We start from the raw sequence: 23,385 nt of genomic DNA on the forward strand, positions 1-23,385 counted from the left end.
CAGAGCCCCATGTGGGACTCGAACGTGCGAACCACGAGATCATGACCTGAGCTGAAGTCAGAAGTCAGATGCTTCACCGACAAAACCACCCAAGTGCCCTTTGGGGGTCTTTTACCGTAAACCTGAATGCTGTTAGAATCAACTCTTAGCTCTTTAGCTGACACCAGGGGTTAACTTGAGTTGAATGGCTGGGGCCAGAGGCTAGGTCTTACTCTTAGGACGGCTTGAGCTCTGTGTACTTTCTTCTGTGTTCGTGAAATTGTGATACCAGGGACCTACTTTAGTTTCTTTGGCCCAGCTGGCAAATGATGGGCCAATGTCTTTGCCGGTTACTAACTGAACTCCACCCTCTTGTGCCAAGTTTTTAAAAACTTTCTGCTGAGGCATTATACAAACATTGGTATTCCAGTACAACCACCTCTTAATGTTGCTAATCTGCAGGACCTGTCCCATAGTCCACCCTGGGATTTGAGCCACAGCCAGACCGTCCAAGTGAACAGGTGGTAGTGTTCTTCTCTCAAGATTGCTACTATTATACCAGGATTGCCTGGGGAACTAGGTGGAGTTGCAGAGGTAATGTCTCTTTCCAGTCTGGTCCCGTCTCCACTATGTCCTTAATTAAGGTTTACCAGATAGCTCTGGTCCCTAGTTTCCAGGACTCAGGCCAATTTTTTTCATTTTCCTTAGATTAGTTTGGTTAGGATGTGGTAGATGAGAAGAATTATATACTGCTCTCAAGTCTTCCTCTTACCCTGGTGATACTAAAATTTATTGTGAAAGGATATGTAATTGTAGGCTATACCAGGTCCCCTCCTCTGAATTTCTCTTGGGTTTCTAGTTCTCGTGTGGTGCTTCTGTCATGCTTTGCCTTGAATAGCAGGGCTGTATGCATGTTTTTCATTCCCCCCTACCAGATTATAAACTCTGGACGGTGAGATTCCTTGATCATCTTAGAAACTCACCCCCCCATTAATGTGCATATAGTGCTCTATGTCGGTTTACTTATTTATGTGTTCATTTTAGTGAGTTAATTACTTCTGTGAAAGTCGTTAAAAATTGAAACAGCACCTGTACTATCAATACAGATCACAGCTACCACAACTGCCTGTGAGTTTGTAAATATAGCTTATATGGCAGGAAAATCTGAAGGAGAGTTTCAGTCTTTGCACGTTAGTAAAATCAGGGAATATATAGAAATGCCGCACCTGCCCAAAGTTAAGGGCAGAGATCAGATACTTTTTTCTTTTTTTTTTTTAAATAATCTCTACGCCCAACATGTGGCTTGAATTCACAACCTGACATCAAGAGTCGCATGCTCCACCAACTGGGCCAGCCAGGCACCCCAGAGGTCAGATACTTTTAAATTATAAGGACCATTACCACCTTGACATAGTTGAAAGTAAAGTTACATGACATTTTCCCCAAGTTTTGTTTTTAATGTGTGGTAAAAAAATATATCACTAAATTTACCATTTTAACCATTTTCAAGTGTACAATTCAGTGGCATTAATTACACTCACAATGTTATACAAATGGCAACACTTTCTAATCCCCCAGTTTTTTCATCACAAAACAGAAACTCTACCTATTAAGTAATAACTCCCATTCCTAACTCCCCTGAATCCATGGTAACCTCCAATCTGCTTTTGTCTCTGAATTTGCCTGTTCTAGATATTTCACAGAAGCGGAGTTATACAACACGTGTCCTTTTCTGTCTGGCTTATTTGAGTTAATGTTTCTCATGATTTAACACAGTGTTGCCAGGTTTATGTTGTAGCGTGTATGAGAAATTCATTACTTTTTGTGTTCTGTATTGTCTTTTAGGTATCATTGATTTGTTATAATGTTCAGGTTCTCTAGATTTTAAGTCTGGTTTTTCTATCCATTACTGAAAATGAGGAATTGGAGTCATAACCTGTTGTTGTAGATTGGTCTGTTTCTTCAGTTTTGTCCATTTTTGCTTCATATATTTTGCTCCATATAGATTTCTTAGTGAACATATGTGTATGGTTCTATCTTCTTGATAGAGTGAACCTTTTATCAATCTATTAATGTCTTTCTTTGTTCTTGTAACCTTTTTGACTTAAAATCTATTTTGTCTGGGGGCACCTGCGGGGCTCAGTTGGTTAAATGTCTGACTTCAGCTCAGGTCATGATATCACGGGTTCATGAGTTCGAGCCCCACATCGTGCTCGCTGCTGTTAGCTCGTAGCTGCTTCAGATTCTGTCTCTCTCTCTCTCTCTCTCTCTCTCTCTCTCTGCCCCTCCTCTCATTCAAGCGCACGCACGTGTGCTCGCTCGCTTTCTCTCTCTCTCTCTCAAGATGAGTAAACATTAAAAAAAAGTCTATTTTGTCTGATAATAATACAGCCACTCCATCTCTCTTGGTTACTCTTTGCATGGAATATCTTTTCTATCATTTTACTTGTGTTATATGTTGTCTCTCATAGAAAAGATATAAATAAACCATGTTTTTTAATCCATTCTGCTAGTCTCCACCTTTTAATTGGAGAGTTTAATCCATTTACATTTAAGTACTGGTGAGAAAGGATTTACTTCTACCATTTAGCTGTTTTCTGTATACCTTGTATGTTTTTTGTTTCTTAATTTCTCCATTACTACCTTTTAAAAACATTTATTAAAAAAATAAAGCATTTATTCTTTTCTGGCATGCCATTTTGATTCCTTTCATTCCTTTTCATGTATATTATTATTTTTTTAGTAGTTACATTGAGATTTACAATTAATCTCTTAAACTGTTCCTTACACCTCCATCCCTTTCCCTTCATTTTGTTATTGTCATGGATTACATCTTCATACATTGCCTATTTATGTTGATTTATAAGTATTGTTTTATGGATTTGCATTTTCAAGCATACAGGAAAAAAGTTATAAGACAAAATAATAACAGCTTTTATGTTTATGTTGTTAACCTTTATCATTGGTCTTTATTCCTTCATATGCCATTGAATTACTACCTAGTATTCTTTTTTTTTTTAATATTCATTTATTATTTTTGAGAGACAAAAAGAGACAGAGTGCAAGCAGGGGAGGAACAGAGAAAGAGGGAAACACAGAGCACTTGAAGCAGGCTCCAGGCTGTGAGGTGTCAGCACAGAGCCCGATGCAGGGCCCGAACCCACGGAGATCATGACCTGAGTGAGCTCAAGTCGGATGCTTAACCGACTGAGCCACCCAGGCGCCCTTACCTAGTATTCTTTTATCTCATCTTGAAGGATCCCTTTTTATCATTTCTTGTAGAAAAGTTCTGGTAATGAATGGGGCACCTGGGTGGCTCAGTCGGTTGAGCATCCGACTTCGGCTCAGGTCATGATCTTGCAGTTTGTGAGTTCGAGCTCCACGTCGGGCTCTGTGCTAACAGCTCGAAGCCTGGAGCCTGCTTCAGAATTCTGTGTCTTCTCCATCTCTCAGCCCCTCCCCTGCTCATGCTCTGTGTCTCTCTGTCTCTCAATAATCAATAAATGTAAAAAAAGAAAAGTTCTGGTAATGAATACCCTTACCTTTTGTTTATCTGGGAGTGTCTTAATTTCTCCTTCATTCAAGAAAAGGTAGTTTTGCCAGATACAGAATTATCGGTTGACAGTTTTTTCTTCTAGCATTTTAAATATGCCATACTACTACTTTCTGACCTGTATGTTTTTTTTTTTTTAAGGTGTGAATCTTAATTGAAGATGTCTTTCATGTGATGAGGCATTTCCTTCTTACTGCGTTCAGCTCCCTTGTCTTTGACTTTCTACTTACTATTTAACTTACAATGTGTCTAATGTGGATCTCTTTCGTTTTATCCTGCTTGGAGTTTGTTGAGCTTCCTGGATGTATAGGTTTCTCTTTTATCCAGTTTGGGAAGTTTTCTACCAGTATTTCTTTTAATACCTTTTCTACTCTTTGAGACTCCCATGGTGTGCATTTGGTACATTTAATGATGTCCCACAGTTACCTCACACAGTGTTCATTTCTCTTCATTTTTCTCACCACTCCTCTGACTCAATAATTGCAATTGCCTTGTCTTTGAGTTTGGTGACTTTTTTTTCTTCTGCCTATTTTAAATCTGCCATTGAACTCCTCTTGCGGACTTTTTTTACTTCAACTTGTATTGGTTTCCTGTGTCTTTCAAACAAAACACCACAGACTAGGTGGCTTAAATAACAGGATTTTTTTTTTTTTTTCTTACAATTCTAGAGGCTAGAAGAGCAAGATCATGGTGTCTGTAGATTTGGTTTATCCTGAGGCCTTTCTCCTCAGCTTGCAGATGGCCACCTTTTCACTGTGTCTTCACATTGTGTACCCCCTAGATGCTGCTGTGTGTCCAAATTTAATTTCTTACAAGAATACTAGTCAGATTGGATTAGGGCCCACCCTAGTAACTCTATTTTAATGACCTCTTTAAAGGTCTCATATACAAATACTGTCACATTCTAGGGTTTTGAGGGGCGGTTAGGGCTTCAGCTATTCTTCTCAGCTCCAGAATTTCTGTTTGGTTCCTTTTTATAATTTCTATCTCTTTACTGACATTATTCTCCCGATTTCCTTTAGTTTTTGTCCATAGCGGGGTTTTTCGTGTGTGTGTGCGTGCACGCGTGTGTTTTAAGCAATTTGAGCATATGTAAGATAATTGATTTACTTTAGTATGACTAGTAATTCCAATGTCGAGAATCCCCCAAGTATAGTTTCTAATATTCTTTTCCTTGTGAATGCATCTCTTTATACTTTGTAATTTTTGGTTGAGAACTAGAACATTTCAAGTATTCAAATATGGTAACTCTTGAAATTAGATCCTTCCCATCCTATGGGATTTCTTTTGTTACTTGTTGAGGGCTGCAGTTGTCGGTTTGCATGACAGTTTTTCCAAGCTATTTTTGCCAAGTCTGTATCCCTTGTTGCATGTGGTCACTGAAGTTTCTGTTGTTTTATCTGTGTGGTCAGCCTGTGACCTGACAGACTTCCTTAAATACTTTGACCCAGGCTCGGGGGTGGGAGGGAGGGGAGCATGTTTGTCTTTTGAAATCTTATGATCAAAAAAAAAAAAAAAAAAAACAATTATGCTCAGTGCTGCTGGGGAAGCCACTGCTGCCTGAGAGGGCCAGAACAAAGCTGCATGGATCCACCATACTGGCCAGAATGTAAATGCCCCAGTTTTTGGAGGACATATTCCTTGTTGTCCTCCTTGCCATGAGCCAGCCACTCTAGGATTGGGTCGGGGGTGGGGAGTGGGGGTTATAGCTGGTTTGTGCGGGCAGCACTGCTAGTGAGGTTCAGCAGCCTCTCTCTTCAGCAAGCATTGCCTTGGTTGCTACAAGTGTCTGATCAGATTCCAGAGTTCTCAAATAGTTGATTCTGATCCTTCAGCAGCTTACTGGTTGTTTTGATGGTGGGACTGATCCCGAGAGCTTCCTACTCCACCATTTTCTCTGTTATCACTTATGACATTTATTTTTATAGAGTTGTTTTTAAAAGTGTTGTTCTCAGTCATTTAACATTCCACAACGTTATTTGAAATCTTGATGAGAAGATTAATATTCAATAATAGTGTTGGAAAATAGACTAGACATTTTGGAGGGAAAAGGGCTGGATTCCAACCTTACTCCTTATGCCAAAACAAACTCTTTGTGTATTAAACATTTAAAAGCTTTAAAAAAAAAAAAAAAATGCTACCAGGGAGGGGCACCTGGCCGGGTAGCTCAGTCAAGTGTCCAATTCTTGATTTTGGTTCGGGTCATGATCTCATATTTTGTGAGTCAAGCCCCGCATCAGGCCTGCTTGGGATTCTCTGTCTCTCTCCTTCTCTCTGTCTGCCCCTCCCCTGCTCTTGCTCCCTCAAAATAAATTAATTACTTAAAAAAAAAAGTGGTACCGGGGAAAAAAACTAAATCTTTTTATTTATTTAAAATAATCTTGGAGTTGGGGATGCCTTTCTATGTCTAACACAAAACCCTAGAGCCATAAAAGCAAAGACTGGGTAATTTATATAAATTTCAAAGTTAATTTCTTACATTTATAAAAAACTAAAAATCAGTAAGATGAATTGCCCAATTTATTTGAACAAAGACTATAACTGATAACTTATAGGAAAAACACATGACCAGTAAACATGAATAAAGAATATCGTTCTCATTCATAATTAAATAAATGTTGATCTAAATAATAATGAATCATGGATTATTTGCTTAGGAGGCTTGCAAACTTTCTTTTTCTTGTTTGATAACGTCCAGAATTGTTAAGGGTGTGGAGTGTTATTTACTGTTGATAGGAGTGTGACTTGGTGCAACCTTTCTGGAAAGTAGCTTTGTAACACACATCAAAATGTCAAATGCACAGTCCTTTGACCCAGCAATTCCGCTGACAGAATTTACCCTATAGATGTTTCCAAAGACACGCCAAGATAGTTATGCACAGTATAGTTACATTGTGTATTTATCATAGCATTCCTCATAATTTCAAAAGCCTAGACAATTGAAATTCTATAAGAGAGCTGCTTAAATTATGGTAAGTCCATATAACAGGAACTATATAGTCATTAAACAGCATTGAGTTCTTTTTGTGCTAATGAGAAAGTGAGAGAGAGAGAGCACAAGCTCCAGATGGCAGAGAGACGAGGACAGAGGATCCTAAGCAGGCTCTGCACTGACAGCGAGCTGGATGTAGGGCTCAAACTCATGAACCGCAAGATCATGACCTGAGCCAAAGTCGGACACTCAACTGACTGAGCCACCCAGGTGCCCCTATTTTTGTTTTAAATTACTATGAAATGTTTTAAGAGGTATAAACCATAAATTAATACTTATTTCTAAAAACACCATCTTACCTCTTAAAATTATTATGGACTTATCTGGTATTTTGTTATCTTCCTAGAAGAGGGAGAATGATGTTATAGGAAAAATAGGATAGGCTTTGAAGTGATGAAGACCTAGAATCACAGCCCAATCTCATAAAAATTAGCTCTGGGGTGCCTGGGTGGCTCAGTCGGTTAAGCGTCAGACTTCGGCTCAGGTCATGCATGATCTCACGGTCCATGAGTTTGAGCCCCGCGTCCAGCTCTGTGCTGACAGCTCAGAGCCTGGAGCCTGCTTCAGATTCTGTGTCTCCCGCTCTCTGACCTTCCCCTGTTCATGCTCTGTCTCTCTCTGTCTCAAAAATAAATAAACATTAATAAAAATTAGCTCTTATTTTAACCTTGGTAAAGTTACTTGAACCTGAGTTACTTGAACCTGAGTTACTGAACCTGAGAATATTGATCTCTATATTTGCAGTCATTATAAAGTGGAAAAAAGGAGTACAGTCCCTGCTACACAGTACCGACTCAAGAAACATTAGTTTCTTTTCTTGGTCTTTCTCCCTATCTCTCAAAGATGACTTTCAATCTTTGGGTTTTTGGGGTTTTTTAAATGTTTTTTATTTATTTTTGAGAGAAGACAAGTGGGGGAGGGGCAAAGAGAGGGGGGCAGAGGATCTGAAGCATGGTCTGTGCTGACAGCAGTGAGCCCAATGTGGGGCTTGAACTCACGAACTGTGAGATCATGACCTTAGTCGAAGTCGGACGCCCATCCGACTGAGCCACCCAGTGCCCCTGGGTTTTGGTTTTGGTTTGGTTTTAATCTCATACTTAGAAAACCTGGCATTTAGCAATGTTTGGATATAGTTTTAGAGCCGGATGATGGATAGTGCCAATAAATCTCTTGGGTTTACTGGTTTATTTTAATTTACTGTGGAATTATGGGGCATGAGTAGGTGTCTGACAGAGTTTATCTTGTGGATTGCTGCTGTTAGCTTCTCTAATGCTTGACTACCCCACTAAATATATTTACAGTAACAACACAGGCAATCCTTTATTCTTTGTTATAACTTTATCTTCGGATTGAGGTCATTCAGTAACGGGGACAATATTTAGTATGCTCTTTGGTCTGTAAACAATTTGGAAACCATCAGATAGAAGGAATACCTTGCCTTACTTACCGCTTCATTCTGCTTCACGTCAGAATCTCCTAAAAGGGCTAAAATTCTGCTGGCAACTAAAGAAAGTCACATTGTTTGGGACTTCAGTGAGTTTGCACCTGTGGTGCTGAAGGACCAAAGGCAAGATTGTTCTGACCACTTCAGCTCCCTTTCCCCTCACTCCTGCACTGGATTTTAGGCTAATGGTCTCCTTTCAGTTCCTTGCACTGGCTGAGTTCATTCTAGTCTCAGAAACTTTACATAAGTCTTTCCTTCTTCCAACAATTCCATCCTCACTTCCTCACCCCACCTTGGCAAATGTGGATTAAATCGGAGGTCTCTTAAAAATTCTACTGCTTGCACAGGCATCATGTTTGTCTTGACTAGAAATATGTACTTTGTTTTATTCAGGAGATTTGTACAGCTTACAAAGCACATCTCTGAATTCTATTCTCATTCATAGACATAGGCAAAATCAAGAGTTAATACCAGGAAGAGTAGCGGGTCGTTCCTGGCACCCCCGCACCTGCAGGCTTTGCTCTGGGGGATGAATGCTCCACCCACTAATGCCCACAAGCAAGGGGACTCTATGGAACTGTGGAACTTGTCTTAGTTTTCTTAGTGATCAATAAGCGTCTCTTTGGGCTGGAATTAGCACTCGTTTTTCTTTCTCTTGTAGCACTGAACAAGATTTGTGATGAAATGGAGCCTGGAACAAACTCTTTTCGAGTAGAATTTCCTGATTTTTCCAGCACCATTCTGCAGAAACTGAACCAGCAGCGCCAGCAAGGACAATTATGTGATGTCTCCATTGTTGTCCAAGGCCACATTTTCCGGGCACACAAAGCTGTTCTTGCTGCCAGTTCACCCTACTTCTGTGACCAGGTACTCCTGAAAAATAGCAGGAGGATTGTTTTACCTGATGTGATGAACCCAAGAGTGTTTGAGAACATTCTCCTATCTAGTTATACGGGACGTCTAGTCATGCCTGCTCCAGAAATTGTTAGTTACTTAACAGCAGCAAGCTTCCTCCAGATGTGGCATGTGGTAGACAAATGCACTGAGGTTTTAGAGGGAAACCCTACGGTTCTTTGTCAGAAGCTAAACCATGGCAGTGACCACCAGTCTCCTAGCAGCAGTAATTATAATGGCCTGGTCGAGAGCTTTGAGCTGGGCTCTGGGGGCCACGCTGATTTCCCCAAAGCCCAAGAACTGAGGGACGGAGAGAATGAAGAGGAGAGCACCAAAGACGAGCTGTCATCTCAACTCACTGAGCACGAATACCTTCCCAGCAACTCGTCCACAGAGCATGACCGGCTGAGCACGGAAATGGCGAGCCAGGACGGGGAGGAGGGGGCCAGCGACAGCGCCGAGTTCCACTACACCCGGCCCATGTACAGCAAGCCCAGCATAATGGCGCACAAGCGCTGGATCCACGTGAAGCCCGAGCGCTTTGACCAGGCATGTGAGGGCATGGATGTGCACGCGCCCTACGATGAGCACCAGGTCACTGAGTCTGTCAACACCATGCAGACGGAGCACTCGGTCCAGCCTTCGGGAGTGGAGGAAGACTTTCACATCGGGGAGAAAAAAGTAGAAGCGGAGTTTGACGAACAGGCCGATGAAAGCAATTATGATGAGCAGGTGGATTTCTACGGCTCTTCCATGGAAGAGTTTTCTGGAGAGAGGTCAGACGGTAATCTCATCGGGCACAGACAGGAGGCTGCCCTGGCATCGGGCTACAGTGAGAATATTGAAATGGTAACAGGGATTAAAGAAGAAGCTTCCCATTTAGGATTCTCAGCCACCGACAAGCTGTATCCTTGTCAGTGTGGGAAGAGTTTCACTCACAAGAGTCAGAGAGATCGACACATGAGCATGCACCTCGGTCTTCGGCCTTATGGCTGTGGTGTCTGTGGTAAGAAATTCAAAATGAAGCATCATCTCGTGGGGCACATGAAAATTCATACGGGCATAAAGCCCTATGAGTGTAATATCTGCGCAAAGAGATTTATGTGGAGGGACAGTTTCCACAGGCATGTGACTTCTTGTACCAAGTCCTACGAAGCTGCAAAGGCTGAGCAGAATACGACTGAGGCTAACTAAAAATAGGATCTGGCCCTTGAGTGGCAGGCACAAAAATAAACTATGGTAATTATGCAAATCTGGGCACAGATGATGCGTGCTGCTTGCTATTATGAGAGAAGCTTAAAAAAAAATGGGAGATATTTCTGCAAGACCAGCTCTAAGTAGGCCAATTTAAAAATCTAATTCCTCAAATTTGTATGTTCCTGTCCAGGCCTGGAGTGGGTAATGGGGATAAGTTAACCCACTTCCCAGCTGGCAAGGTAAATCTTCAGGCCCGTTGTGATTGAGGCAGGTGGACTTGGTGATACAGACATCTGCACTTGGAACTGGACTCCAGCCCACCAGTTCTGTTTCAGGTGGCAGCACATTTTGATCGCTCGTTACAAGGTCACGTTGGCATTTTACTTAGCTCTCACTATAGATACTTAGGTAATGTGGGTTTGTTTTAGTAGCTGCTTCACTGAATGAAAGGCTACTTCTGTAAAAGCTAACAGACAATGTGATTCCTAGGATGCGAAATTGATTAACAGAGCTCTCTTGTCTGGTTTTATTCTTTCTAGAGGGTATTTTAATGAAAAACTATGGAGACGCTAAAAGGGTGACATTCTAAGTAGGAAACAAATAACTTATGGTACAAGCTTCAGTTTCTGTAAGACGCCACTGTCACGATGTGTTTCAGACTCTTGATAAGGCAAAAAAGTTTTGTATTTTAGTACTAACATTTAGTTTGGACAATTGTATCTAATTGTAATTCTCTAGGGTGCCAGAGATAGGTATTTCTAATTGGTTTGCTGTCCCAAATCCTGTGTAATTATAGCATCCACACAGTGGGATCTGCTCTGTGGCTAGTAGGCGTCTAGCCTGCTTTGACCCTGACCATGGTACCATACTGGCTGCTCCAGCCATTTCTCTCTTAGGTTATGATGCTTCCTGAAGAGTTCAGTCCATGACCACAGTTGGTGGGAGGGAGCCAAGAGTCACTGCTGAGAGTTACCTGTGAGCGTAGGGAGTTTATGGAGTGCTCCAGTGAAACTCCCCAACTGTCAGCGAGAGTTGCTGAGTATCAGAATGTTGAGTGGCAGGAAAAACAACTGCCCAAGAAAAGAGGAGTCTTGAAGATACACTGGTAGGGGAGGTAGTCCCAGAGGGGTACATAGAGCTAATGCTGCCAGTTCTTTAGGAGTGCTGGAGTGTGTTTTAAAAGGGGGAAAGAGGGAGTCCTAATTTTAGAAAGTAGTCTACAGATTCATGCTCCCGGATTCTAGATAAAGCTGCATAAATTTCCAAGTCCACACAGCTGTATGTACCAAAAGACATCGAGAAAAGCAGCTATTCTTGAGACCTTTTCTGCAGCTCAGTCAGATGTTTTAGGTTAAAAAGGAAGCATATATTCAGGATGCTTTTAAGCTGTGTAATATACCTGAAGTTCTCACCAGGGTAGGACAGGGTGCTACTATTATGTCAACTTTTCCATAAATTACTGGTCTTTTACTTCCAAGTGGAAACTTTTTTTCCCTTAAAATAAAAAATAACTTTTCCTGGATTTGAGGTGAAATTTTTTTTCAGAAGTTTGGCTTTGCTCTAATGCGATAGAGATTGCTGGCAATGGCCTCTGGTCCTTAAGCTCCAACCACGAAGGAAGGCATTTACTTGTTGAACAGTATGTGGAAAGGGGAAAGAAAGTACTTATTTACCAGTCAATTCTTGTAATCAACATTACAAAACAGGGATCTATTCATTAACACTGTATCATTCTCGATATATAAAAAGCACTTTGTATTTAAAACTTTATTATAAATATATATATATATTGATTTTTTTAATCTAGAAACTAGATATTACCTCTTGGTTGTTTGCCACATTAATATTCTCTTGGTGTTGAAGCTTCACCGGTTAACAGTCCTTTCTCTGCATACATGACAGATGTGTATAGAGGAGACTGTACAATCAAAGTTCAATTTTTCCTTCTCATTTTTTCATGTTAGAAGCCAATGGATTTTAGGTATGATCCTGGCCATTGTGTGTGAGGAGAAATTGTTTTATTATTCCTACTAATTTCAGTACTAAGGCATTGAAGCCGTTTAGTTCTGCCAAAAGCCCATCACCCTCTCCCATGGTATTAGCCAATCATTTTCTGCCTGTTTGGAAGGTTTGATGTGCTGTTTCCCATTAAAGATTGTATTCAAATGAGCATTGGGACGTTTTGGGAGAAGAGTCTGAGAGATAGAATAAAAACGTTCTAGAAAAGTCATGGTTCTTCAGTTATGCTGAAATTAGCACGGCACCTTTGTTATGAGTAATGATGAAGAATTCTTGTTTAGCCAGGAGTGGTGGGCAGCCCTTGGGTGGTAGTTTTGCAAGTAGTCAGTTGTGCCGGGACTTATTTAATGTGTTGTGAAGAAAGGTGTCCTTTATTGAAATCCTTATATGTACATCAACTAAGTATAGAATTTAAAGTGTAAGTTCCTCACACCTGCTGTTTTAAGTTTTTTATGGTAGTTGGGGTTTCCTTTAAAATTAGGGTTGCTAATCGGGTCAGCCAGACCCTGTGAGATGGTTGGGCATCGGAAATGCTGGCCATGTTCAGAGAGGCGGGGAAAAGAGATTGCCTTAGTTTGGATAGTGAAAGTGAATTTTTATAAACTTTGCTTTTTAGGATTAGGAGATCATACTGTATTACTACCTTTTTTCTCCTGCCCACTCTGGGTTGGATAGTCTCTCTCCTTAGCCTCAGTACAGCTTTAGAAAATCTTTATCCTTCCAAATGAGTTTGGATAGTTGTGGGTAACATTTTCCAAACAGTCTTTCAGGGATCGTGTTAATGGCCTACAACCAAGGTATTTGTCCCCTACTTTGAGTCTTAACTGTGGTTCTTCTCCAGTCCCAGCGGGAAAGGGCTTCAAGGCACCACCAGTGGTATCTAATATTAGTATTTATACCATGCCTTTAATTTTAGGTGTACACATTACAACAATCCACTTGGTAAAGTAGGGATCACCGTCTAAGGAAGGACTGTGGTAGCCTTCCCTCAAGTGTTGAGGGTTACCCCCAGGCGCTCCTGGGCCCCGGCCTGTTGATTCTCATTTCTAGATCTCACCTTCCTCTAATCCCTTCTTTATGCCACTGCTTTCAAAGAGTCTGCCCAAAAGGGTCTTCTCCATTCTCATGGTCATCTGCTGAACGAAACTGACCCTATGTTGACTTCTAGCTGTTTAGGAAAGCTGCTTGGTCTCAGTGGCCCCTTCCTGCAGAGGCACGCACATCCCCAAGCTGCTGGGGAAGTGATGTGGGGGGCAGAGCAAAAGCAGCCCAGTCGTGTTTGCCCTGGAGCGGGGCGGGTGGGTGGGGGGGGGGAGGATTGGCCACAGCCCTCTGGGTGGGTGGAGAGGACTCCGCCACACCAAATCCAGGGGTCTGTGTTTGTAAAGGTCTCTGATAATTTAGGAATGCTGGAAAACAAGCAACATACTTACCCCCTTCCCCAGCCCCGATCTGTGCCACACTAATTTTGTGATTTAATTGCTTTCATGGGTGACTAACTTTGTTCAGTAAAACCAGGGTTTGTTTGGGTTTTTTCTTTGCTACTTACATATTTAAAGGTACATGTTTCTTGTTTCTTATTTCAAATCTCTACTGATAGTGCCCAATGGGAAGATGCTGGAACACATTTTGCAAATGTGACATTTTTTTTTTGTTTGTTTGTTTTTGTTTTAGTGTTGCTTGAAGCCTGTGTCATAATGTCAGTTGCTGCTGCCTTCTTTCCTTTTATGAGGTTCCCAATGTTTCTTCCAGAAAATTACTTTATTTATGCAAGTCAGGTGACTCTTAGACCACAAAACCATTTGATGATAAACAGATTATCATTAGGTGCATATCTTATTGATATTTTGTGAAATGTTATGCCTGTGTTGCAAAAGTTGAATAGTTTTGTCTTTATATATTGCTGTCTTCAGTGTACAGCATGGTTTTACTTAATTGAATGTTATTGTTTAATATTTTCTTCTTATAGAAGAGACCATGCCCTTTTGTATGACATGTTTTAATAAATGTTATCCGTCAACTTTGTAAAAGTTTTGTTTTTCACTCTGGTTATATGACCACATGTCTTTGTTTTCATCCTGGCTTTTGCCACCTGAGAATAAAAGTTATTTTGTGGCCTTTTGATAAGTAAATGCCAAATGCACAATCTGATCAAATGGGTAGTGAGTGAGCATTTGCTGTGCCAGGCATTTATGATGCTGATCTCATCTTAACCACCCCCCCCCCCCCCAGCTCTGTCAGGAATTTAGATGTGCTAGATATTCTGTTGGCTTCTCCAGATCCCCTCCCTACTGTGTGCCTTGCTCTGGAGGCTGGCCTCTGCAGACCCGTCCTGTCTTCTGGTCAGGGTACGCCAGGGCTACTCTGGGAGGAGGCTGGCGGATCAGAGAGAAAAGTCTGGGAATTCCCTCCCCTGGCTCCTTCCTGCCAGGTGTGGGTTGACAGTGGCTGGGCTCCTCTGCCTAGGGCCGTAGCTCCAGTCTAGCAGCTTCAGGGTTTGGTAACCACATCCTCTCCTTGTCCCTTGCAAGCCGAGGACTGGTCCTGACTCCCTGTTTTGCCAGCCCTCGGGAGCTTCGCTGTCCTCATACGAGTCCCTTAACCTGCCCACGCCCTTTGTAAATAGTCCCCTTATGAAACTCAGGCACCCCAGCCGAGTGTGCCCGCTGTTTCACACCAGGCCTCTGGCTGTTGCCTTAGACACACTCATTTCACTGTGAGCCTGTTGTGATTGAGAGAAGGTAGATTTGTTACCAAACGTGGAACAGTGACTGCAGAGGGGAGCTCGGATTCAAATGGAGGACTTCACGGCTGCAACACTCGGAGATGCTTCTTTCCGCTGCTCTGAGATGTCCCCATGCTCTGCAGTTGGGTCTCTCCCTCACCTCGCCGGGCCTTTCCCCCCTCATCCCCCCTCCCTAAGAAAAGCCTCAAGAAACAGCAACAGTGCTCTTTAAAAGTGCTGCAGGCACCGAGGGCCCCACGTATTTCCTAACAACAGCTCATTACCAGAGACACTGCTTGTTTTAGACCAAACTTAACCGTCTTCCCACACAAACCTTCTGTTACCACTGTTTGTTGTGAGGGATTTTTTTTCCCCTCCCCATTGCTGATTTTAAAGCCAACTACAGATTGCCTCAGCTAGCTTAGCCATTCTCTGTGTGGGAAGAAGTCCAGAAGAACCATCGCTAGCCCTTTTTGAGGTGGGCCCGGTCGGTCCGTGCTGACCGAGGGCAAACGGTCGGGCCCCGGGGCCTGGTGACCCCTCTGACCCCCGCAGGCCGGCCCACCTGGGAAGCAGGCTTCCCCACACCAGCTGCCACAGGGGCGGAGAGGCCTCTGGGCTGTGAAGATGAGAAGCACCGCGCGCCTTGTCGGGAGAAAGGAAAAGATGGGATGTGGCTCGTTTGTATTTGGGAACAGAAGGGGGGTGGGGTGTGAGGGTGTAACCCAGATGGAGCATGTCACACCTGTGCGGTTTATTTAGATTTCCTCACAGCCAATTCAGAGACTGCTTCCCACCAGACCACCGGCGCACTCCTGGAGACGGTCTCCATGCCCAGGCATCTCGGAGGGTACGCCGCTCTAGAACTTGCCCGCAGTCAGTGGACCAGCCAGCAGGTCGGCCGCAGGAAATGAGGTAAGCGCGAGCCTGACGTAGCAGTCATCTATGACTTGGCGAATGATTTTAGACATGTCCTCGGTGCAGAAAGTGAAAGATGGGAGCCCTGTGCCCTTCCAACTCTGTCTTGTGTTCATAAGAAAACTCGGTCCGTGTTCTGTTTAGAGTTCAGTGAAGGAAGATGGGCGCAGACGGCATTTTTTTTTTCCCCCCCTTAACGAGAAACCAGAAGGGCACTGAGAGTGAGGAAGGAAGTTTGTCTTCTGAGCTGGTCTGACTAGTTTGAGTCAAAACCAAGTAATGGGATTTTATAAGCTACCACTTTCTTGTGGGTTGCTGCAATGACAGGAGAGTCCCCGTGGCCTCTGAGGGAGTATGCGGGCTCTATAAAAACAAGGTAATTCATAAGCAGTATTGTAGGTAAATCTACACTCTAAAAAATAGTGGCATTATCCTTAGACTCTAATGATTTTGAGTTCTATTTTTTTCTTCTTCCTATTCCAAAATAAGAAACCAGTACTGAAGCCATTAAATGTATTTATAACTTAATAAGATACTAGTTACTCCCCAGAGTATACTGGTCTGCCTAATGTAACAGCTAACCTTTATTAATGGAGGTCAAAGAGTGCTTCTAGAACTGCCCCTGTCTTGTTAATTTGGGGGGCCAGTAATGCTGTGATAAAATCCCACTTGTTAGGTTTCTCTGAAAAGATCCCCAACCGCACGACACTTCACTCAATGATGGATGGATGCCAAATCAGCAAACGCTGCTAGAATTCCTGCAGGATCTGGCTGAGTAGAAATTGTAAGGCTTTAAAATGACAGCAGTGACCTTGAACCAAACTCGAAAGGATTAATTTTTACATAATTTATATAGTGTGTCCTAATGTGTGAAGTATCTTTTGTCTACTGAAAATGTGAACATACAGAGAATTTTCTCGGAGAGAATTTTTTTTTATTGCGGTTCTGTAGATTTATTAGGTTCTGAGCACACACTCAACCCGCTGAACACCATACCTACTTTAATAGGTATAAGAAGAATTGGGATTACAGCCTAAAAATAACAGCTCTAAGTGAAGGTTCATTGCATGCTTAATATGTGCTAAGTACTTCACTTGCATGAACTCATTTATTCCTCCTAACAGTCCCATTGAGGTCAAATTTTATTCCAGGCCACTCCACGTGGCAGAAAAGGATGACAGCTTCCTATTCCGTTGGACAGATGGGTATTTTTCCCCCTTAGGGAAACCTCTCTTTCTAAACCTTTACTCCTGGGACAGCAGGCTGCCTGTGTCTGAAGGTGAGATTCAGAGAATCTCTGAGAGTTGTCCCTCTCTATCTGCAGGACACTGAGCACGGCTTCTGATGCTGGGGAGCTTGCCCCTGGGCTGGATTATCCTTCCAGTGCCTTTAGGTGGTGGGTGACTCACCGAGTACCCCTCGGTTTTTTTGCACTTTGCTGTCTTTGGAGAAATAGAGACCCTACGCAGAGACTGCCAGGTCTGGTGGTGGCAGCTAACCCTACGTGAACTCCCTGGGTTCAGGAATTACAGGTAGAAATTAAATCCAGGAATAGAGAGAGTCCACGAATTTTCAGGCTGGTAGAAAAGTTCTATCAGGCCTTCCTCCAAGGAATGGACAGAGAAAGGGAGCACCCTTCTGACCAGAGCAACTTTGATTTCACGTGGTGCGATGGACCAACTGCTCATTCCATAGAGCATTCGTTTGCCCAGAGCCCACTGTGTTCCACACTATTCTAAGCACTTCCCATGGATTAGCTTTTCACTCTGACACTAACCCTGCAAGGTAGATCCCCATCTAGCAGGATGCTGACAGCAGAGCCAGGATTCCAACCCAGGCAGCCTGAGTCCTGGGCTCCACTAGGCTTACTTGTGCTCTGTTGCTGTCCGGTGACTGCCCAAGAGGAAACCCCACTCTACCGGCTGGTGCCCCACGTGTTTAATTCTGAACGAAAATAACCTAGAGAGGGGTTCCAAAGGCCAAGGGCTTATCTGGGCCCCCTGACCACCGCCCTGGTGTTAATCTCCAGGAGATTTTGGGTTTCAGCACAAGTAGCACCTGCTTATCTCTGGGTCTTTGGGCCCCAGGTTGGCCCACCCTGTTCCCATCAGCCTCTGGGACAGCCACTCCCTCACAATGATCTCCACTCCTGACATATTCTCCTCCCATTTGACTGCCCCAAGGCTTCTTCCTCCCTAAGCAGACCTAATCCTGTCACCCTCCATGATCCATCTGATGGGGATCTTAGCTTGACATCCAAGGCTCCAGTCTGACAGTGGCCTACTTGTCCATTCTTACCTGCCAATCCCCACTTGGGCTCTGGCTGCTCTCCGTAGGCTTGTCTTTGTCCTTGCCTTCTCTTTGTCCTTGAATACTCATCTTCTCCTTGTCATCCACAACTCGCTAACCTTTGTCCTCCTGGAAAACTCCTTTTGCGTGTTCGAGGCTCTGCAAAAATAATCTCTGTGGTATCTTCCCCGAGCACCCCTGGAAATTATTCACACCACTCAGTGATTCCATGTCATTTTGAACTTAGTCCTGCTGAAGCGTTGTCCCTGTATTGTAATCTCCTATGTACCATCCATTCTTTACACACACTCACGTCCCCTGCTAGACAATGGGCTCCTCAGAAAAAGGAACTATGTTTTAATTATCTCTGAGTGGATGTTTCTGGCACCATCCTGTTCCTGGCACAGTCAAGAAATACTGCTGAATTTAAAAAATAATAATAGATGCAGATTTGCTGGTCAGTCTTTATCCACGTTACAGCCATGGACTTTTTGCTTTGTCAGAGACCTCTCTCAAGAAGTATAGGCACCCAACAGTCCTGAAGTGACCTCTTCCAACAGAATGTCACCCAAATGTCACAGAAATTGCCTGTTGGCTGAGAATTCTGAGATAAGTATAGGTCCTCTTGCTTAACCCAAAGGAAAGATTTTTTATCGGGGAAGGCACTTAGCTATGGTGCTGGACACTGGTTTATGTAAGCCAGGTCAGGCAGAAGAGGGTGTTGAGATTTATCAAACAGTGATTTCTGGTGGAGAAAAGTCAGTGTCCGGCTCAAACCAAATGGTTAGTAGAGTAACTTACAGTTGACAACTTGCTTTGGAAGCAGAATAAGCTGAATTGTCCCACTCCCTGTGAAATATATCAGCCCTATGGTGAAGAAAAGGGACTAATTTTTGTTGTTGTTGTTGTTAATTTCTGCAGAGAAATGTATTTTAGAAGAGGGCATATCTTCAATGAGATTTTGGCATAGTTAAAACACATGTTACATGTTATTTGGTGCTTCATCTAATAGTAAAATTTATGGCAATTGATTAAGGACCAAAATTGCTTTTAGGGGCACCCTAAAAGGGTGGCTTAGACAGTTAAGCGTCCAACTCTTGATCTCAGCTCAGGTCTTGATCTCAGTGTTGTGAGTTCAAGCCACATATTGGGATCCATGCTGGGTGTGGAGCCTCCTTAAAAAAAAAAAAAGTTGCTTTTGGACAACAGTCAAATTGTGATTGTGCCGACCTGAGCTTTAAGTAACAGTAGAATGTTGTAATCAGGAAACACAATCTGGGCTAGACAACTGGGGGGGAGTATATGCAATAAAGACTATTTGTTTTGTGTGACTGGCTCCGAGAGAGCATGGCAGGAGACTCTCTTGGCCATCTGAAAGTAGAAAGGGCAGCAGTGAGCTTGTGACTCTCACAAGGAGCTCTCCCGAGAAGGTGTCAAACAGTTCTGTTGGAAGTGGTTTCAAAAGCGTCTTAGGCCAAATGCCTCTAATCTTCTTTTTCTTTTCTTTTCTTTCTTTTTTTTTTAGTTTTTAAATGTTTATTTTTGAGAGAGAGACAGACATACAGAGCATGAGCTGGGCAGGGGCAGAGAGAGGGAGACACAGAATCTGAAGCAAGCTCCAGGCGCTGAGCTGTCAGCACTGAGCCTGACATGGGGTTTGAACTCACAAACCACGAGATTATGACCTGAGCCAAAGTCAAACGCTTAACCGCCCGAGCCACCCAGGCACCCCTAATCTTTTCAAGTAGAAGAGTCATTTCTGAATATCAGAAAATTTTGCAGAAACCTCCCCCCCACCCCCCACCCCCACAAATAGTTGATAAAGAAAAATTCAAAATCTCAGAACACTAGTATGACTTCCATAACGCTTCAATGCATCTGTATTTATTCTTTAAAAAGCATAGTTGAAAGGTACCAGTGCAAATGTGGAAGACCACAAAAGGAGCTTTGTATCCTTCCAATCTATTCTTTGGTTCATTCATTCACTCATTTGGTATTTATTTACCAAATATTTATGGACCATCTGTGTTGGCCCGAGGCTGGGCCTTCAGAAGCTGATTCTCTGGTCTCCAGAGGTTGTGAAAAGTACTCCAGGAGACAAAGAAATGGACATTTCAGGATAGGTCCTTTGCTGTCTGTGTCACATAATTGACTCAACCTTATGAATCCACCTGGAAATAATATGAATCATCAACTTTAAGACAACATTTCTCAAACAAACCTGATAGTGGGTGGTAACCGGGTCACTCTTGGGTGTGGTGTAAGCCACCGAACTTAATTCATCTACAGGCCCAAACCCAAGTGACAGCCATTTCCTGTGATAGCTGTATAGCTTCCCTCAGTCTCACCTGCTTTTCTGGGTTTTGAGTTAACTCATCACAGTCATCTCAAGGGTGAAATGGAGAAAAACTTCCCCATCACCGACTCATTTCTGCCTCCCAGCATTTTTTAATTCCCCTTTCTTGAGCAGAATCCTTTGATCATAATTTGTCCACCATAGTTCATCCCATTGAATTCACAAAGGCAATTTAGAAGCTATAGAATAAATCAGTAACAGGTCCTCAAAGAGTGCACTATCTAGTAGACAAGAATCATGCTTTCAAAAAAAAGTTAAGAGGCTACTATTATGTGCTATTCTAACTGCTGGGGATATAGCAATAAATAAAACAAAATTTCTTCTGGAGTTCCCATTCTGGAGGCAGGTAAGACTGGTACCTCTCTAAGGCTAAGAAGTTGCCTTGGAGAAGTAGCACGTGGGGTGCTTGGGTGGCTCTCAGTTGGTTAAGTATCCAAGTTTGGCTCAGGTCATGATCTCGCAGTTCATGAACCTGAGCCCTACCTTGGGCTCTGTGCTGCCAGTGATTCTCTCTCTCTCTCTTTCTCTCTCTCTCTCTCTCTCTCTCTCTCTCCCCCCCCTCCCTCCCTCCCTCCCTCCCTCCCCTGCTCACAGGCACTCTCTCTCTCTCTCTCTCTCTGTCTAAAAAATAAACATTAAAAAAAAAAAGAAGCCCAGACTCACACAGGGACAGAATGACTAGGGGTACGCAGGAAGCCTTCCTCATGCTGGCATCCTCTGAGCAGAGATGGGTGGAATTCTGACCAACCAAACTGTGGTTTGGAGTGAAGAGGAGATCAACCCCTCCCAACCCCCCCCCCCCCCACACACACCGAGAGAAAAGTATGAAGAAGAGCACAGAGATGAGGAAGTATGAAAGGAACCGTGGAAATACAGTAGGAAAGGTAGCTTGGGCAGCCAAGTTCTTACTATGGTAATACTACTCATTTACTGTATGCCGGGCTCTGTGCTACAGTCTTCACATATGATATCTCTTTAGATCTTTACTGTAACCCAGATTGCAAGGTAAGGGAAAACCGAGGCTCAGAGTGGTTAAGTAAGCAGCCCAGCCAGAATTCTAGACTAGGTCACCTGACTCTGGAGCCCAAGATCGTAGCGATTACACCATGTTGGTGCCCAAGGTCATGGAGGGCCTCTGATCCCAGGCTAAGGAGTGTGGATTTGATTTCGTAGGCAATGATCAGAGCTGTCACAGAGATTAACCCAATGGAATGAGAAATGACCTAGGACGTGTTGTTTGTGCTGCGTTCCCTACATGGGCTGAGTGACAGATGATAGGCCTGGAGGGAGGAACCATCACATGCTAGGTAAGCCAAGTTCAGTGTCAGTAATGGAATGGGGCAAGCTGTACTAGTAGCCTAATGGAGGACTGTTGTTAACCTAGATAGGGCCATCAGAACAAGAACTGTGGAGGCTCCTTCTACACTTGGTTTTCTTCCACGGGGTTTTGGCCACCGGCACTGGTCATGTACTCTCCAGGCCTGCATGCCAGCCAAATACCTTTAATGTAATTGAGAAATGTCTTCAAGAATGGGTAGCACTCACCCTCTTCTCTACACGAAGGTCATGAGAGGAATCTCAAGAACCCTAACCCCACACACAGTCAATGAAATCCAATTCTTTGATGATTAAAAGGAAGCTGTCACCACCCCTGTCCTCATTATCTCTCACCTACGTTACTGCACCAGTCTAGTCTCCCTGCTCTGCATCCTACCCACACCTGTCAGCCTCACTCTTTTGTTGTGTCCCCAAGCTGTTCCCAAGGCCCTAAATCCCACCAAAGTAGGCCCCCACTCTCCGAACTGTAGGCTTAGACTTCCTTTCTGGTTTGCTTCCACTGTTTCTCCATCCTACCTATTCTTTCCAGCCAAACCCCATTTTCTTTGAGCTTGCCCTCAAATTCCCTGCAACCAAGGGCATCACTAATGCTCCCTCTCCTGCCCAGAATAAGGGCCATTTCCAACACCACCTCCTCTGAGTAGCTTTCACTGTCCTGCCCAGTTCAGTTTCCTCTGTCCTTCCTTAGGGCCCCATAACGCTTAGGTTGTGTCCCTCACGCAGGCATCATTTGCACGCACCTTGCTAAGCTTTGTGAGGACCAGCAGGTGTCAACACCTTGTGCCTGCATCCATTCCATTTCTGTGTCCCTTCCAGCACGGGGCCTGGTGCCCAACATGTTTGTTCGGTTGAAGTCAGAACCGTCCCCTGTGTCTGTAGGAAGGCTTGAGTAGGACAATTGCAAGATGGGGAGACCAAATACTCGCTAAAATAAAAAGACCTCAAAGTCTTGTTTCGTTGAGAGCTGAAAATGTATGACACTGTACCATTATTGGCTGTGTTCCCTCTTGTATACCCAATCAGCCAGCAAATGCAGATGTTTTTATAACCAGCCACCCCAAGGCCAAGAACTGTTTCAGAAATGACTGGGTATTGAAGGTCAGCCATGTCGCATTCAAGTTAGTCCGTTCTTCAAGACTGAATTGTACTGACTCACAATGTACAGTCATTGCTACACCTCCACCAGCCCCTAAGCAGCTGTCACTGCCTGGTGCCTGGGATCAGGGACCGAATGCTGGTCTCAAACCAGGTCACGTACAACAGTCACACCCACAGCCAAGCTGCTTCTGCACCTCCCGATCTCTCCAATCTCTGCAAATGGAGGCTGATGATAACTCAGCTGCATTTTCTTTTTGAACTTAGAAAAATGCCTAGCTTGGCTAACTTTAAAAACACAGTGTCTTCCTTGTTCTTTGAGTAATCTTATCACAGTCACAAACCACTGCTTTCAGAAAGCCGACCCCAAAGAAACACCCCCCACCACCCGCTGCCTTGAGTAGGATCAAAGTCAACTTGCTATTCGATAGAATGCCTGGGAGGCAGCTTGTCCTGTGATCAGAGGGTATTTGGGGGAGATTCTGCGCTGTGCACGGGCAGCCTCAGGATCTCTGCTTGGGAGCCTCTCCCCAGATACGACCCTGTCAGCTCCAGGTGAAACTGTTAAATGTTTTCTCCAGACAAG

At 43.5% G+C, this 23,385-nt stretch overlaps 2 protein-coding genes across 5 annotated transcripts in view; both read left to right on the forward strand.

Annotated features, from left to right (window-relative positions):
* Positions 1–13,362, forward strand: part of ZBTB43 (zinc finger and BTB domain containing 43) — a 22,341-nt gene extending 8,979 nt beyond the window's left edge. For all 4 annotated transcript variants that reach the window (XM_042914096.1, XM_042914094.1, XM_042914097.1 and 1 more), the window contains exon 3: positions 8,630–13,362. In XM_042914096.1, the coding sequence (XP_042770030.1) occupies positions 8,653–10,056 (1,404 nt within the window). In that variant the 5' untranslated portion in view covers positions 8,630–8,652 and the 3' untranslated portion in view covers positions 10,057–13,362. The remainder of the gene's footprint in view (positions 1–8,629) is intronic.
* Positions 13,363–15,572: 2,210 nt separating this feature from the next.
* ZBTB34 (zinc finger and BTB domain containing 34) overlaps positions 15,573–23,385 on the forward strand; it is a 46,664-nt gene continuing 38,851 nt past the window's right edge. The window contains exon 1 of the mRNA XM_042914086.1: positions 15,573–15,718. Coding sequence (XP_042770020.1) covers positions 15,714–15,718 — 5 coding nt within the window. The 5' untranslated portion in view covers positions 15,573–15,713. The remainder of the gene's footprint in view (positions 15,719–23,385) is intronic.

Source organism: Panthera leo, chromosome D4 (assembly GCF_018350215.1).
Source record: "Panthera leo isolate Ple1 chromosome D4, P.leo_Ple1_pat1.1, whole genome shotgun sequence".
Classification (NCBI taxonomy): domain Eukaryota; kingdom Metazoa; phylum Chordata; class Mammalia; order Carnivora; family Felidae; genus Panthera; species Panthera leo.